At 45.3% G+C, this 18489-nt stretch overlaps 1 protein-coding gene across 1 annotated transcript in view; it reads left to right on the top strand.

Moving 5' to 3' along the window:
• The window catches only part of TRIB2 (tribbles pseudokinase 2), a 53644-nt gene extending 37455 nt beyond the window's left edge, over window positions 1-16189 (top strand). The window contains exons 3-4 of the mRNA XM_066611969.1: window positions 691-864; window positions 15940-16189. Coding sequence (XP_066468066.1) covers window positions 691-864; window positions 15940-16081 — 316 coding nt within the window. The 3' untranslated portion in view covers window positions 16082-16189. The remainder of the gene's footprint in view (window positions 1-690; window positions 865-15939) is intronic.
• The last annotated feature ends 2300 nt before the right edge of the window (window positions 16190-18489 follow it).

Here is an 18489-nt window from a genome sequence, read left to right as displayed (position 1 = left end):
CACTTCCATTTGGCTGCAAAATTGAACCATTCTGGAAGTAGGGACAGGGTTCAGGCACAGGGGCGACATGGTAATGCCATTAGGCCCCGAAATGCATCTGGTCCTGGACAATATATAAGATCTTGGTTGAGCCAGGACTTGACAATTCCTGATCTCAGTAGGTGTCCCCAAACCCAAAATCGTTGTATGATGTCTTCACCATGTCAGTCACCACTTCAGAAAGGCCACATGAATTTGCTCACATAAATGGAGTTGTGGCATTGGAACGGCACCATTCATTAGAAGCAAGCCCTACTAAGGCTTCACCTGTCAGCATCCTTCAACCAAAATAGCATTGTAAGTCTTGCTCTAGGCTGGTCTGCAGAATTAGCAATTGTTCTAGACAAGCTTTTCAGTAGGCCAGAAACTTCAACTTGAATGAAGTGCAGTGATTAATACTTATAATAGTTTGATTGATTCTTAACAGCCAATAACAGGGCAGAATGGAGCATTCAAACAATTTGTAACATCCGTCTTGGAATCCAAAGAACAATATAGGAGAGAATGTTTGGCAAAGTCCACTGAAGTCTTGGTAAAACTGCTGTTGCTGCTTCCATGATTGGTGAAGTTGAGCTGCAAATTCTCATCCATTGTAGCTGTTACGTCTTCATCAGTAGCATTCCCTTTCTTCTTTGTATCTTCTCTTTAAAGGAGGCTTCATTGTACAGGGCTCCATTTCTTCATAGACCAGTCAAGTCCATTCTGCTTCAGTCAATGGAAAGGCCATCTTCTCAAGAGTCACCTGGGCTGTGAATCTGTGCTCGCGACTGCAGCCATTTTTCCTGCCTCTCTCTATCTTGAGGTTGTTTTCTCTTCATTCCAGAGGTAGGTAATGAAACCACTGGAATGATTCAACATGCATTAGAAGCTCTTCAACAGACCTTGCTGTTCCTTCCTTTGGACCTCTGTTTTTATTCCCTGCACAACAGGTAATTCTATATTTTAGGGTTGAATTAGTTCGGGGGGGGGGGGGGAGGAGAGAAAATCAGTTCCAGCTCAGAATTCAGACTCCAGTTGGGAAATGTGTTTGATTTGAGGCAATTGGGGGAATGGTGTATGTGTGTGTGTTTACTGCTAACCTTAGCTAACAGTTTTCTTTCCTGACAAATATGTCTGAAAGGCATTTTAACCCCCCCCCTTCCCCCTTTAAAGGCAGCCCTGGCACAAACCTGCCTGGAGCTCAGCAGTTGTTCACTCAGTAAACATCCTATGGCAACCAATAAGTGAGAGCCAAAATATGTTGCAATATTATTTTAGAGGATTCATCAGCTTATTTTCCTGCTGGTCTTGCATAACCCTCCTTTATTTCTGAACTCTGCCTTATGTGGATTAAAAAAAAAAAGAGTTCTACTTTCAATGAACATTTGGATAGTTTGCAGAAACAAATGACTCACTAATACTTGCCCTTGATGATGTTATCCTGCTCTTTTGTAACCCATAGATTTGTGTATCCGTTTGGAAGAATATTTTTTGTTTGCTGAAACTCCTGAACAAAACGCAAAGCTTTACATTTAAGAGTAGAATGCACATGATGCGATATTTGGAAAAATGTCTTCTCCCTTACTGATCCTTGAATGTATTTGCACATGTGCTGAAATATGATCACTCTGATCCCCAGATCCTTGGGACAAGTAGCCTTAATGAATATCGCCCCCCCCCCACCCCACACTGCTTCTCTACATCAATTGAATAATCAATACTGGCAGGTGGTGGGGATTGTATGTCTGTTCTGAGTTTTTCTCAAACAGTGTCAAAGGGAGAATACTGAAGGAAAAGCTGTATAAGCAAACCAGATTATTGTGTATCATGTGGGGGTTGCAAATGCCCTCCCCTTTGTAAGCCATCCTGCAATCATATGAACAATCTGCATGAGGCTTGCTCTTTGTCAGTAGCGTACCCGAGGGGGGCATGGAGGGCATTGTCCCCAGGCGGCACACTGGGAGGTGCTGCAATCCACTGTCCCTGCAGTGATTGCTGATCACCCATCGTTCTTCAGAGTGGCTGCCTGCTTCTTTCGCTTTGGAAAAAGAAAAGCAAAAGAAGCAGGTGGCTGCTCCAAAGAACAACAGAAAAGACAATTGCTCCAAATAGCTGTAAGCGGGGGGGGGGGGGGGGAGGATCTCTTTTCCCCTCCCTCACAGTCACTTGGAGCTGTTGCCGATCTGTGCGGCAGCCCACTTCGTTCGCTTTTTTTTCAAAGCAAAAAATGCAAAAGAAGAAGGTGGCCACTCTGAGTGGCTGGAGGGGGGTTGCAGGAGAACCTCGCAGTGCACAACCTCTCTAAGTGTTCTGGAACTAACTGTGGTGATGTCATCACATCACCACAATTACTTCTGGGTAAGGGGACGGCAATTGTAGGCCCACCCCAGAGCGACAGAAGAGGCAAGTACACCATTGCTCTTTGTTCAGTCACAACCAATGAGGGTTCATACAAATCTGTCACTATTAGAGTGGTAAAGCAGACATGCCTGTTCCAAGGTAAAATGATTGTGCTGGTTCTAACATGGTGGAGCTTGGATGGCGGAAGATGCTCTCATAGAAAGTGCCTACTGGCTGGCCACATGATATCAAGAACGCCTGTCCCTCCCATTCTCAATGTAGCTTTGCAATGCTTTTTACGATGTTTGCAGTTGTTGTTTCTTAAAAGGGGTTCATATCTATCTATCTATCTATCTATCTATCTATCTATCTATCTATCTATCTATCTATCTATCTATCTATCTATCTATCTATCTATCTATCTAGACTTTATTTTATTTTTCACATTTTTATACTGCCCTTCCTTCAAGGAACTTAGGGTAGTGTACATTGTTCCTTCCCTCCTTTTGTTCTCGCAACAATGCTGTAAGGTAGGTGAGGCTGAGAGATAGTGACTGGCCCAGCAAGCTTCATTGTTTAGTAGGGATTTGAACCTGATCTTCCTAAGTCAAAATCCAACATCAGAACCACTACACCTTCCTGGATGCCAGTTGAATTAAATGTATGTATGGTGAGCAATTTGACTTGTTAGGCTATCATGCAAATATCAAAGTCCGGATTTTGGGAGGGGGGAGCTGGGTTCAGAGTGTAGGTAAAGCACCTGCAGTGACTTCTCTCTGCTGTGACTCTGTGTTGTCTTACACAGAGTGTTTGTGATGGATTAACCACACTGGTTCATTAACTGAGCTCAACTGCAGACAATTAAAAATTAGGTAGTTGGTTCTTCCTATGATGAGATGTGTGTTTTTTCTTAATTGTCAGGCTGTATTTTTATTTTTCCTTTCATAACAATAATAGAGCATGTTTTTCAGCATTTCACTTTTCCTCATGCCATCTTCCGAGCACATTGGATTACACTGACTCGATCCCCAGCAGGTTCTGTGTCACAGACAGTGTTGATGTGCTCCTGGCAAGGTTTCGAATACCTCCTGATCAGTGGCAGAGTCATGTCTTTACAGCAACTTTTTGGACAAGTGCACCTGTCACGTCAGCCCCTTCCGGGGGGGGGGAGTGGGGCATTAAAGGGGCTGCCTGTAGACATCTCCACCAAGTAAAGCAAAGGGGGGTGGTGCACAGCTTACCAAAGAGGCAGAGGTGAAGTGAGATAACAACTTCTTTATTCAGGTAACAAGGGAGTCAGGCCCAAGAAATATTTGTCTATGGAGGTTTCTTTCAACTATCTGGGGTATGGCTCCAATACTCAGTTCGAGGGATCTCTCCTCCCTTGGGCTGGGTGAGACCAAGCCTGTGGCCTAGAAGAGGGGAGGCAGGGCACTGATGCCTCCCTTCTATCTCCTTGATGGACGATGATGTGGGATGCTCCCTCAGAAGAGAAAAGGGTCAGGATAGGGTGGGTGGCGTCATCGTTCGGTCTCCCTTCGTAGGTCTTCCCCAGCATGGCCAAAGGAGCTGGGCGACCACTTGCAGCCAAGAATGATGGATGGTCCTGGTCTGGTCCCACTGTCAATACCATGGTGGCTCGCCCCTGCCTCAAGATGGTGGTGGAGCTCTCTTCCCCAGCTCATCCGCCCACGGGTGCCTCTGATGATGGCTCCTGGGTCCTGCCCTTCCACCCTGGAGACTGCTCTCCTTCTCAGCATGGTTCCACACGTGTGGGAGTGGGGCTTCCCACTGGCTCCTGCCTCCCTCACCATAGGCAGGGTCCTCTTTAAAGGGGCCCATATTGGCATCAAGTGAGTGGCGTTTCCTCCCCCCCCCCCCGCGGGTCCTGGGGCCTGATGCTGCCACTTCTCTAGTGCAAAGTATGATTTGGTGCTAATATAGTGCCCACTATAGTAGACATACAGATGTTTCCCCATGCCTAGTCTACTGAACGAGGGGCAACAGGAAACAGCACAGTGCTGGAGAAGCCAAAAGGGATTGTCGACCTGACTCCATGGCATAAATGAGCCCATAAGCCACCCTACTTTAGGAGCTTCACAGCACCTCTTACTGCCCGTCCTACTATTTGTGCCACAGACTGGGCACTCCTGTTCTACTTGCTGCTTCCGACAGTACAGGAAAAATGGTGTTCCAGTGTTTCCTCCCCCATTTGTGACACAGTCTTTCATCTACAATGATGCAACTCAGTAACCGCAGCGCAACTGGGTCATTCCCCCCAGGGATTAGCAAAAACCAGGGAAATGAAAGAAACAAAGTCATCTGTGCCAGCTGTTGTTGCTACATCACAGAGCCATCATCACTAGCACTTCAATTAGTGGGAAGAAAATGGGGGTGCGCAGTCTGCTGCTGTGTGCACCCCTGGCTCTATTCCTGTGATTTTTCCAGAGCACACCTGCATGACTACCGGTGTATCATAAGCCAGTGCTAAGTGGAAGCTGATTTCCATCAGTACACATCCTGACCATTTCTTGACCTGCATCATCTTTACTGCCAGTGTGTAGGAACCGCCGCAGGCACGAAACTGATGCCACTGTAGTGCTGAGCATTGTGCCAGGTGGAAAAGGTGCCAATTTGCCTGTGTTGTGTACTTCGATGGCGTGTTGATGCAAATCCCTGAAATTACACAGCAGGCATATTGTGATCTGTTCTTTCTCATTTGTATGAACGATTGCTTGTGTGATTCCCCCCCCCACATTATTATTACCAAGCATATTTATATACTGCTTTTCAACAAAAGTACAGTAGTTCACAATTCAGGTTACATTGCTTTTTGAGCAGATGCTGTTACCCTGCACATGCCTGATCTTGTCTGATCTTGGAAGCTAAGCAGGGTCAGGCCTGGTTAGTACTTAGATGGGAGACTGCTTGGGAATACCAGGTGTTGTAGGCTTATACCATAGTCTTTCGAGACTGAAGGTTGCCAACCATTTTTTGTCCTAGGGGATATCCTTTATGGCAAAGAAGACATTTGTTTAAAAAAAAAGGAGGGGGTGCTAAAACAGATGTATGGGCCCACACCTGAAACCGTGGAAAATTACTGGCTGGCTGGTTGGCAACCTTCAGTCTCGAAAGACTATGGTAGAAGCCTACAGCACCCAGTATTCCCAGGCAGACTCCCATCCAAGTACTAACCAGGCCTGACCCTGCTTAGCTTCCGAGATCAGACGAGATTGGGCATGTGTAGGGTAACAGTGGAAAATTACTACCCATCAGCATACATAATGCTGTGCTCCTTGGACTCCTGGCCTGACCCAGTAGGAGGCAGCTTCCGTTGTCCAATAGCACACATTATTGGATGGAGGTTCAGGGCTGTACAGCTCCTACAGTATTCCCAGGAGCCATAAAAACATAATGAATTTTCAGAGGAGGATGACCTAAAATCGCAAAATCTATTTTTCTCACAAAGCCTAAGCAGGATTTAACCCAGCTCTTGAGAGGGAAACAAAGTATTAATCTACTTCCGCACCATGGTGACAAACTGGGAGGATATTCTATGAACAGTAAATGATCAGACTGGAGCAACTTCTCTCCCTTTTTGGTAATCTCGGTTTAAAGAGGTCACCTACATATTCTGCCAAGCTCGTCTCATTTTCATGGCAAATTCTTCCGCTGCACCTTGACGGTTGTGCTGATAAGAGTTATATGCATGTTTAGCAGTATTTGATCAGACAGTGGACTGCAAGAACACAGCTTTCCATTCACAGCTAGATGCTGAAAACATGAAAACACAAATATCGAGGGTAGTGGAGGTTCTGTTTTCTCATTTTAAGATTTGGGCGAGGGGAAATAGAGATTTGCATGTTTTACAGTCTGGCTGTTTGTTTTGTAACACAACTCAGGAGAAAATGATACACAACTTCCTAGCCATCTAGGGGAAATTTATGGCATGGCTTCCAGCAGGCTCATTGAATGTCTGGCTGCGTTGGGACTACTTCTGAGGAGAGCTGCAAAGGATTGGGTCCTACTGATAAGCCTCCCAGCTGCTGCGCATGACCCTCCTCCCTCTAGATGCTTCTGCCCCTCCTCTCACGCAGTTTGGCCCCCCCTTTCCACCTTGTTTATGGATAGGAATATTAGGGGAGTATTAAAGGAGAACTCTACATATACCCAGGCAGCGGCTGACTTTTTTACAGAAAAGACTCAGGACTCAAGTCTTTTAGAGCCCCCAAAACATTCTGGGCAATTTGGAAAATTCACCCATCAGGACTCATTTTTGATATACTGAACACTATCTCCCAATCTCGTCTGATCTCGGAAGCTAAGCAGGGTCAGGCCTGGTTAGTACTTGGATGGGAGACCGCTTGGGAATACCAGGTGCTGTAGGCTTCTACCATAGTCTTTCGAGACTGAAGGTTGCCAACCATAAAGGGGGTGGGGACTTGTGACTCAAGTCAAGCTACCCTGGATTTGCCCATCTCTGATTACACAGGCCTACAAATTTGAGGGTCAGAAAGGTTTTTCCCCAACTTTATGGTGGTTTGATATGAATTTGGGGTGCCGATTCCAAAAATGGCATCCGTTTTGCCCTATCACGTCTTGTTTTGGAGATATAGTATAGCCTCATTAGTGAATGGTTCAAGCAGCTTCCCCATGAGGAAGCCATGGTGTAGGCTTCCTCATGAGGAAGTTGCTTGAACCATTCACTGCTTGAACCATTCACAAGAGGCTATGCTGTGTCTCCAAAACTAGATAGAGCAAAACGGATGCCATTTTTTGAATTGTCACCCCAGATATACCCAGGAATTGTTGTAACGTTTAAGGAAGCAAAATGTGTGTTGGCCTGTGTTATTTTATTGCCTAAAAATATAGATTCCCATCTCAGCCTGCTCCACACACACATTTCCTCTAGGAAGCACTTATGTACTCTTTTTGTTTCTTTTTAAAATATTTTAAGAAATGACAGGAAGGAAACAGCACAAGAAGGGGGTGTAGGCAAATGTTATCTGGTTTTAAAATAAAATTTGAAGCCAATATTTCATGTGATACATGATACATGAAATGCCTTAGAGCATATGAGGCAATGCCTAAGAGTTGCTTCTGTAAGTTTCTTGGCCCAGATATATATATCTACTATGGATTCCACAATCCACTGAAATGACCAAGAGGTTCTCATCATTCCTTATTTCCAGCATTAACGTCAACAGTGCTTTGCAGACACTTCCAAGATCTTTCCAGAGCATTTCAGGACACTGGGCAGGTGAGAAAAGCAACAGCCGAAACCAATGAGAAGTGAGCATATGAGAAGTGTGCATTCATGAAAGAGAGAATGATTTTTAAATGAGTCCTCTTGCCCCACCCCAGACATTTTTATATATCAATGAAACTCCGCTGAGTCACTTTTCCCTTTGGTAGAAGCAGCTGCTGGCCACCTCATTAGGCAGCAACGAACAATGGAGTAGTTCATTTTCCAAATAGTGGTGCTTTTGTGGCAGACGAATCCCAAGAACTAAGAAGCCATGTTTGCCCGCTGCAGTTCAAGTGTGCTGCAGAGCTTCAGTGCATCTGTATGATGCCAGGGTAATGTTGATGGGACCCCCTGAATGTGTGTGTTGATCACATTTGGATAAGCTGGTATGCATCAGAATGGCTCATTTTATTCTCATAACAGCCCTGTGAGGCTATTCTTTGCATCTGATGTAGTTCACAACATCTTATGCTGATTTGAATGTGTAAGTCTTTAAGATGCTAGCAACATCTTTGTTTATTTTATTTTTTTTAATTGCTGCAACAGACTGACACGGAATACAATAATCCTGCACTGAAAACCAGTTAAAAGAAGACACCTGACATATCTTAAAAGAATGAGGCCCAAATCCTAACCAACTTTCCAGCACTGGCATAGCTGTGCCAGTGGGATGTGTGCTGCATCTCGCAGTTGGATGGCACTCATGGAGAACTCCTCAAGGTAAGGAAAAGTTTGTTCCTTTACCTTGGTGCTGCATTGCCCTTATGTCGGTGCTGGAAAGCGGGTTAGGATTGAACCTTGAATGGATTGGCCACTAGGTTCTGCCTGCTGCTTCTTGGATTAGGTCCCATTCCTCACTATTACCCTCAGCAAACAAAGAAACCCAAATATACAGCATCAAGCAATATGTAAAGTCGCATCTTACTTAGTCTGCAATCCTACCCCAACTTTCCAGCACTGACATAAAGGCAATGCAACTCCAATTGAACAAACATTGCCCTATCTTGAGGAGACCTCCATGACTGCCCCCCAACTGCAGGATGCAGCACATGCCCCACTGCCACAGCTATGCCAGTGCTGGGAAGTTGGTTAGGATTGCCCTTAGCCTTGGTCTCACAGCTCAAGCCTATGTAGGTCTACTCAGAAATAAATTCCATAGTTTTCAATGGAGGGTGTGTATAGGATTGCAACCTCGTTTCTGAGGTGACAGGGCAACCCTGCGATCCTGCCTTTGAAATGCAAATGGCTAAGTCTGTCTGCAGAAAGCAAGGCTCTTCTAGATAACCAGAGAGTTTACTGCCATTATGTCTAGATCCTGCAATTATGTCTAGATCCTGCTTCTAATTGCACTTTCCTGTTTGGGAAACTTCCATGTCATAATTAATATTTGCTCAGGCATTTCCCTTGGTTAATCACCCCATTTTGTATAATCACAACTTCCTGGCCTGTGAAGTCTCCTGGAGGGGTGAAAAAGGATGAGCTGGTGTAACTTCCAACTCAGCTGAGTGACGGGACAATGATTCAGTCTGCTTGTGAAGATTTGGAAAGGCTCACCTTTTCTTTGGGCTTTCTCTAACTGGAAGGACTGATGGGGTAAGAATGTGAGATACTGTAGTCACTGTGTCAGTCTGACCTACTTTTTCCAAGTGGGAGAAAACTAGAGTTTTCCACTACATAAATGTGTACATTTGGACTCTGTAAGCTTCAGTGCTCTAGCTGACAGTATCATCTGTCACTGTGATAAGCTGCAAGGAGAATTCTTTTAAATTATTTTCTATTTTAAGATGACTTTCCTCGCATCTTTTGCAGGAGTCATTTCGGTTTGAGTTTAAACGTGTTTTGCCTTTGGTTTCAGTGATGATATCCATCCCCTTGAGATACTGCCTTAACCTTTAGCTTCAAGTTCATGTATACAGTGTATCTTTATCAACAGATCTCTGGGCAGAAGAGCACATTGGATAGATGCACTGTAGTCAGTGGCTACAAATGATGACTACAAGAGGAAGTCGCGTCCACTTGAAATGAATGTGCTTAAGCACAATTCACTCTGGTGTCAGTAGGTTCAAGCTTGCTTAGCACTGTGTTGGACTGTGATCACTAGAATTCAGGATCCCGTGTGTAGTAGCATAGCTAGAGGGATGGCAAAACAGTAAGTACTGCAGATGTGCCATGTAAACAGTCCCTCCCATTCTAGGCAGCGACAGCAATGCGCAGGCACTTGCCGAACCAAGTGGTGTCTCCTGCGCATTGCTATTTGTGAGGCCTCCCTGTGGGGGAGGGGAGGGCCCACCTGGCCTTTCCAAGGGGGACCCCTTGTGGAGGCCTCAGACTCGTTCCCCACAAGAAGGGGGGGTTGCATCACCCGGTTCCCCTTCTTTGGGTTGGCAGCATTCATTAGTCAGGAGCAGGGGCTGCTAGCAGCAGATCCTCCTGCCTGCTCTTCTAACTGCCTTGTCACCCCTGGCCTCCAGGTTTATGTAGGGCAGACCCCTCCCCTTTGGCCCCTCCCCTTCCCTCACAGGGATGGTATAAAAAGGGCCTGTCTCTGGGCCTGCCCTTCTCTGGGCTTACCACAACTCCTCCCCTTCCTCTCCCTGTTTCCCTCCCACCTCCTCTCACCTGGAGTTGCCAGGGTTGTTCCTGAGAGAGCTGGGAAGGCTGCTGCCTCTGCTCTGGTCCAGAAGCCTCCTCCCTGGGTAAGCTGGGGACTTGGGGGAGGAGGGGAACCCCGACACTATTACTGACTGGAATGGCTCTGATGGTTAGTGGGAGGGTCTGCTTACACAGCACTTTGTGGCACCTGCAGTACTGACCATTTGTCCCCCCTCTAGCTATGCTTCTGCCTGAGTGTAAAGCGAAACTCTGGAAGCAGCAGTGAAAAAGAGCGCCAGACCAGCAGAGCAAAATGCTGGGTTGTATATTTATCTAACAAGAGTGAGCCTCGTAATACAGGGTGGCTCTTGCAAAATCTTATTGGTCATTTAAGAGAAGTCACTTGCATAATGCCTTACTGAAAAGGCATGCAACCAAACTACCTGGGGCACTTGGTGCTGGTGTATCCCTTTCATCACAAAATGTGATAACGTAATGCAAAGAAGCCTCTATTTTTCAATTGAATTCCTAACCTTGGAAACTTGGGTGATGATGATAATCTTTGTTAATAAATGCATTACTTTGTTCCTGTTCCAAAGGCTTCTGTGTTTATTGGAGCAGAACAGTCTGAGCAGCAGCTTGCATTGAGTATGAGAGAAATACAAGATTGATAGAGACACCTTATTTAGGAATACGTTGCCTTGAGCTATGTTATAACTAATGTGTATGCATAAACATTTATTGAACGTTCAGTGTGCCCTTGGTAGAATGTTCTGGGATAAGCTGTTCCTGTGCATTATCTGACTACATATTAAAAGACTGCTCATGGCAAGCGACATTTCTCTAGGTATTTGCCTGTGGTCTCCAATGCATCCCAATTCCCACTCTCTGTAGCACACATTAATCAGCTTTCCATACTCCCTGTCTCTAGAGGAAAAGCAATGCGCTTTGCACCATTTTTCTTAAAGCAGATTTCCTATACTTAAAGAGCCATATAGTTAGTGGAGACTGGGGAGATGTGAGTTCAAATCTCTAGTCAGCCACAAGGCTTTGTGTATGGCTTTGAGCAAGTCCCAGCCTAACAGGCCTCATTGTTTTAGCTCTTTGGAAGAGTGACAGGAATTTTAGTTGGTGAGAAGCACATAATATGAGCATCTTCTTTGTGGTTCCCACTGTTTGGTTCTGTTGATGTTATGTGGGGGAGCATTTAAAAAACGAGACTCCTGCATTCATACTCTGAAGTGGTACAGTTCATTCTACCCGCTCAGTATTCAGCTGTGGCATCTCCAGCTCGTTTTGCTGTATGTGTGGAGCAAGAAAAAAAGCCACTTGCCCTATAACTATGGAAATATTTAAGCCTTATGCTCATCCAGTGTGAAAATCAACATGTAATGGGGGTGGGGTGGGGATTCTGTGCCTGCTGGCCAAACCGCAACCTTCAAATGTTCAGGGTCCCATCTGCGTATAGGCCTAAGAGAGGTCAGTTAGTGTGATCCATACCTTGAAAAAATGGAAAATGCAATTAATGTTTACATGCACACAGACACCTATGCATATAGGAACCTAGGCAACTGGAAGATGGGTTAGTACTCATGATCCACCTTGGGTGCCCTCTGGGGAGAAAGGCGGATTACAAATCCTGCACATGGCCGATCTCGTCTGATCTCAGAAGCTAAGCAGGGTCAGGCCTGGTTAGTACTTGGATGGGAGACTGCCTGGGAATACCGGGTGCTGTAGGCTTATACCATAGCCTTTTGAGACTGAAGGTTGCCAACCAACCAATAAATCCTAATCCCAGGCCTCATTCCATGCATTTGTTTTTATTCTGGATATCACTTGTACTGAATTGTGGAGAATAATAGCAATACAGGATCAGAATTATATCCTAAGAGGAATTTTCTGTAATGAAACTTTGGTGCTGGGCAACGTGGAAGACACTGGATGTATCATTGCTGTGTTATCCTGAGGTGATCTTTGGTCTGTCACAGGGGTCCTCAAGCTACAGGCTGTGGGCCAAGTTGGACCCACCAATGCATTTTGCTCAGTCTTCTGCTCCCTGCAGCATTATAATTCTATGCACCCCTAACTAGACTTCCTCTTCTCTCCCCACACCATCCCGCCACCACACACCACCTTACTCCTCCTAGATGAAACAATTTGCGGACTGGGTCACTCTCACTTTGAGAGAAAGGCAAGTAAGCCTTTCTAGTCTCACAGTTGCAAATATCTGACAAATATTTTTTCTCTTGTTAAAAATCTTAGGCCCAAATCCTAACCAATTTTCCAGTGCTGGCATAGCTAAACCAATGGAATGTGTGCTGCATCCGGCAGTTGGGTGGCACTCCTCCTCAAAGTAAGAGAATGTTTGTTCCTTTACCTCAGGGCTGCATTGCCCTTATGTCAGTGCTGGAAAGTGGGTTAGGATTGCGCCCATAGTCATATACAAAATGTATATCTCAGTGGTTCCCAATCTTTCCCACTGTGACTCGACTCGTCTGGCCAGTGGTGCAGGGGGGGGTCCCATAGGTCAATTCCAGGATGCTCTGGGTTAGCCACCAACTCTACAAGCTTCTGCAGGCCTCAGAATGAAAGCTACTTCCGGTTTTCGGAGGCAAACCAGAAGTTCTGCCCTGTTCTGTCCTCCCCCACCCCGTTCAACTTCCTCCCCATCTCTTTCCAACTCCCTGTGCTGGTTCAACCCCCAGTGTCTGTCAGCATGCAGAACTGGCCGCTTGCGCTTGCAGCAGAGGCCTGCCACATGCACTGGCATAGGTGTGTTTGCGATGGCCATGAAGTAGGTTATGCCGGCGGAACGCACATTCTGCTGGTGCAATCCTTCAGTAAGATTGGGCTGTAAGCCATAGCCTATATTAGAGATGGCCATATCCTAATTCTTTGATGATCATGGGCGGCTCAGTGAGGCACTGTGAGGCAAATGAGGTACTGGATCCAAATGCCTGGATGGAGGGAACAAATCACTTGTGCAAACGTATACATGGAAGGAAGAACAAAAGTTAGAGGTCAGGTAAGCAATACAAAAGGAGGATATTTAGTGCAGGCCAAGGATATGAAGCCTGGGCCACAAGACGAGAGAGGAGGACAGCACAAAGCTCAGGAAGGATACATGTTTAAAGCCTGGTGAAAGAGAAGTGGTCAAGGAGCTGCTGTGGATTTTTTTTTAAAATTTATTCTAGCCTAGTTTCATGATATTTATAAATGACATTGATAAACTGTGTGGAAAGTGGGATATAAATAATCTATAGAAAAAGTGTGACCTATTGGAGGGAGGTTTTGTTTGGAGTTCCAGAACACACGGGTTTGAGTGTTCCAGGTTTGAGTGTTGAAGATCCTTGTTGTAATAAAACCCTCCTCCCAAAAAATTAATCCAGAAAGCTATTAGAAAAAAACAGATGTCAGCGATCATCCCAAAATGCCAACCCATCATCACCTGCATTGTGTTATTACAGGGGCCAGTCATGCATGCAATATATTCCAAGATCCCGTTTTGCAAGCATCGTAACATAAAAGAGTGTCATATTAAATATTAACATGGAAACATTCCATTGGCATTCCTCTGGAAACCGACCATATTGTGAATTCTGTTAGTAACTGCTCTCTTTTATCTACATTGCATCCCTACCATTTTTTTTTTCAAAGCCCATACAGATGAAGTTTAAGTATTTTTTTCTGAAGTCTTCATTCAACCATTAAGGGCCCAATTATATTGGGCTTCGGCGCTAGCACTGCAGCCCAGTGCTGGCACTGGATGTCGCCATCCGAGTAAATGGTGCTGGTGGGGAGGCCTTTGCTGCCCCATTGGTCCCAAAGAGAAACCCCAGGCAAAGGTAAAGAGCAAAGGTAAGCCCCGGGAGCTACGGAGGCATGAGGAGAGTGGTGGGAGGGCAGTGGGAGACATTCTTGGTTGGGGGGGAAGAGTGGAGCAGGGAAAGGGACTGATGAAGGCCACTTCCACCAAATCCTAACCCGGGGGTCGGGCTTGGAAGGCTGGTAGGGTGCTTTTCAAGTCTGCTGGCACAGACTCAGGAAGCCCCATTGCAGGGGCTGGGGCTTTACTCACGGTAAGGGGACCGTGGCAGCTTCCCTGACTCAGCAGGATACAGTGGCGGCCATTTCAGTGCTGCTGCACCACGTGGCACTGAGAAGCTTAGGATTCGACTGCCCGTCTACTTACGGAAATATGAAACGCAAACACACACATGCATATGAATATGGGATGAATTGGCTCAGTGATTTGCCCAGGAAATAAAATATTTCAGTTGGGAACATATTTTCTAATATATTAGCAGCATTAGAGTAAAATATTTAATACATTCAGAACCTACTCAGATTACTCATCCTTTCTTACGTGATCCCACTCATCTTGAAACCATGTCAAACTGTTGCCATTTTAATAATTTCAGTAGCTCCAGAGTTGAGAGAGGAAAACATGGAAATCTTGGAAAAATTTATCTCCCAACATTTGACCAAAACTTAGGTCCATTAATTGTAAATTAGGGGAGGAGCATAGGGGAGGAGCCTCAATGTCATGTGACTAGCTAAATTTTGGCTTCTATAGCTAAGGGGTGTTGCAGAAATGAATAACTGGGGTGTTTTTTCGGGGGGGGGGGGTTGCATCAACAACCTGTTTTCATTTTTACCCAGCTCTTTCTCTTGGGAACTCAGAAGGGCAGCACCTTCAGTGCTTCTCCCATGTGACCTTCAAAAGAACCTTGTTAGGTTGTGCACAGCACTGTCTTCCTGTACAGCTGTAAACCCATTTTATTTTTATAAACTTAGAAATTTACACCCTGGCATTGTTTTGTGCCTCTGACTTGTCACTCTTTTGCATTGTTTGTTCCTTAGAACAGACCATGCTGTAACTTCAGCCACACTTCCAATTCCAGTAGGGCGATAGTTGGTACTTGCCTGAGCCGCTCTATCTCCAGCATTCACTGGCAGCATGAGGGCATATCATTTGTAAAACCATTGATAACTTCCCAAATTTTTTTTTGACAGAGGTGCATGGCAGTGCCGTCACTAGATTTGCATCACACCAGTGCGGGAGGCCAGCACGTCACCCCCATGATGGACCTCCTCCCATGCAGTCACTCCCTGGGCGGTGGGTGTGGTGATGCGTTATTGCCCTGCCCCACTGGTTTTGGGCTATGACTTTTGATAGAACAGAGATACTCAACACGGTGTGTTTCATTGCATTCTGCAAGAAATTATGCATCAAATGATATATAACATGATGGTATTGTTCGAAAATACCAAGATTGTAGAAATTTTGGCTAGTAGTGGTGTCACCCCCCCTCCCCCCATGCACATCACCCAGTGTGGCCCACACCCCTATCCCTATCAATGCCACTGGTGGATGGCTTTTTTTTTTTTTTTAAAGCAAGATTTTTCTTTCTGCGTACTTTGGAAGATGTTCCCACCTGTAGGCATCCCTCAAGCACAGTCTGTTTCCCTCTTTTGGCAGCCACCTGAAAAGACAAAGGTACTTGACTTGAGCCTTTTTCAAACATTGTTAAAATGGGAATGTTGCACTGAGGTACAACATCCACAAGTGCATGCTACTAAAATGCCAATGCACACATAACCCTTCTCCCCCTTTTTCTTTTATTGAATTGCATTTTAATCTTTGGTGTTGGTTGCCTTCGCTGTTCCATTTGTATGGAATGAAAGGCAGGATAGAAACATTTTAAACCCATAACCACAAATGCTGCATTTATTTGCAGCCGCACACCCTGCAGCCAGGAAGATGTCTTCCACCCGACAAGGAACTCTGGGCATCTCTGGAGGCATGGAATGTCAGCAAGAAAATGTACTGCAAGAAAATGTACAGTAAGAAAAGGTCACAACTCTTCAGCTTTCAACTGATGCTGAAAACATCAGACCTCTGAATGAAGATCCATTGGAGCAGGTGATCCCGACCAGGTTCCGCTTTCACACCAAAGGTGGAAATGGCTGCTTCTAAGACTATGACTGCACCATTATGTCAGGAGGAGGGGGGGGGGGGAAGTACTTTCGAAACCATTTAGATATTTGTGCCTAGAAGTGTTCTAGGGAAGTTACCCTAAAAAGAATTACTTGTGTACACTTGGAACATAGGAGATAAGGGCTTATAAATATGGCGCCATATAAGCTATTACTGCACAGAATGTTCATGAGGTTTAATATTTGCTGCGAAACAGTTGCCATTTTGTGTGTATGAATGTGAAAACATTCAAGGAAGACCCAGCCTTTCCCTCTTTCACTCATTTTGCAACTGGCGTCTAGCCTAGACGCCTTTAAAAGGGGATTGGACAAGTTTCTGGAGGAAAAATCCATTATGGGGTACAAGCCATGATGTGTATGCGCAACCTCCTGATTTTAGAAATGGGTTATGTCAGAATGCCAGATGCAAGGGAGGGCACCAGGATGAGGTCTCTTGTTATCTGGTGTGCTCCCTGAGGCATTTGGTGGGCCGCTGTGAGATACAGGAAGCTGGACTAGATGGGCCTATGGCCTGATCCAGTGGGGCTGTTCTTATGTTCTTATGTTCTCAACCATTATGCTGTGATCTTCTGCTCCTTCAGCAGATGTCAAGAGACAGAAGAGGGAAAGCAAAATTTTCAATGGAAAGTTATTACATAGGTTTTGAAATTCAGGGAATATTAGTGCAGATTTCATAAACTCAAAACAACACTGTTCAATTCAGTAGACATCCTCAGTTATCTTCCCCAAAGAAAAAAAGTTGTCACTAATTAAGAAAAAGTCACAGAATCAGTGCTTCATTAGAAACCATTTTGGTAGCATTTAACGTTTGATTTGCTTGGGTGTTAAATTCGTCAACAAGCAAAAAGTATAGTGATACCAGTACCATGCAATTGCATAACATGGAGTGTGTCTGCAACTGTATTTGTTTACATAATTGAATATACTCAGATCACTGTTCTGTATGTCATCTGTTCGTATTTTAAGTCAGCAGTCTCTGGACCATGGACCACTGCAGGATTGCCATCTGGGCATGGTGTGGTGGTGGTGAAGGAGGCTTTCTGTTCTGTGCTGCAGCATCCCCTTTTCGCTGCCAATCTTTGCAGAAACTTGTATTGGGCAGCACTTCCATTCGGAAATCAACTGGCTGGGGTGATGGAGCCTCCACCACTGCTGCGCTGTGGTGCTGTACAGCGCTGCACTGCTGTACCTAGACGGTAATCTCTCAATACTGGATCTGGCCTGGAGGCTGGGGTTTGGAAACTACTGTTTTAAGGTATCGAAAGATCAGGCAAATTAAGGGTGTGAAAGAGAGCCCCTGGACAATCCAGGGCTCATATTAATATCAGAATAGGTGCTGTTATTAACAGCATGCTGTGAAAAAGGTTGAATTCCACTGGAAAGCCACCCTGCAAAACCCTGATTTTCAGAATAAATGCACAATTCCAGCTGACATCAGTGGAAGCTACATGCACTCTGAAAAATTAGGCAGGCTTTTTTTTTTTTTAAAGTATTTATGATTAACAGGTATCCCATAAATCAACCTGGATGCTTTCACAAAAATTAAATCTCACAGTCCAGCTATGGTACTCTTCCAAAGGAAAACATTCAGTCAGGGTTGGCCTTAGGAGTTACAGGACCCAATTGGAAACTTTTTTTGCCGGGCCCCTGGTTCACAGCCAAGGTCTGCAGAAACTATAAACTTTGTATCCCTGGAATGGAAATCAATCAAAGTATGTGCTTAATAAGAGCATGTGATTTAAGGGACCAAATGGATCTAAACACATTTTAAGTCATTTCTGCCCAAAGTTCATACACCCAACAGGGATCAAATGTGTACACCTGTGGGCTGGGCAAAAATGGGTTAATATAAGATTGTACACAAGACTAGAGTATATGGCCCTAGTGTGTGTGTGTGTGTGTGTGGGGGGGGGGGTCCTTAGGTATGGGGCCCAATTGGGAGCAATTGGTCAAATTGACTTGAAGTTGTTGTTGCCAGGGGGAGGGGTGGGATCATTGGCAGTAGCAGTACGCAACAAATCCCCTTCTTGGGCCTGATCTGCCTTCATGGATCAGTGTGGACTTGCAACAGCAATTGAGCTGACACAGGTCCAAGTTGAACCGTAGCCACTGCTGGGAGCACCCAAACTAAAAGCAGTGTGTGTGTGTGTGGGGGGGGGGTGAAATTTGGACTGGAGCTTTGGTGCAGGAGATAATGGTTTGACCTTGATGTTCACTGCACAAGGCTCCTAAACCAAATTGAGGCTCCCCTGGTTGCTTTCTGGAAAATAAAAGGACATTGTGAGTTCCTG

The sequence above is a fragment of the Tiliqua scincoides genome, chromosome 1 (genome assembly GCF_035046505.1).
Source record: "Tiliqua scincoides isolate rTilSci1 chromosome 1, rTilSci1.hap2, whole genome shotgun sequence".
Lineage (NCBI taxonomy): Eukaryota > Metazoa > Chordata > Lepidosauria > Squamata > Scincidae > Tiliqua > Tiliqua scincoides.
This window is presented reverse-complemented; position numbering and strand designations above follow the sequence as displayed.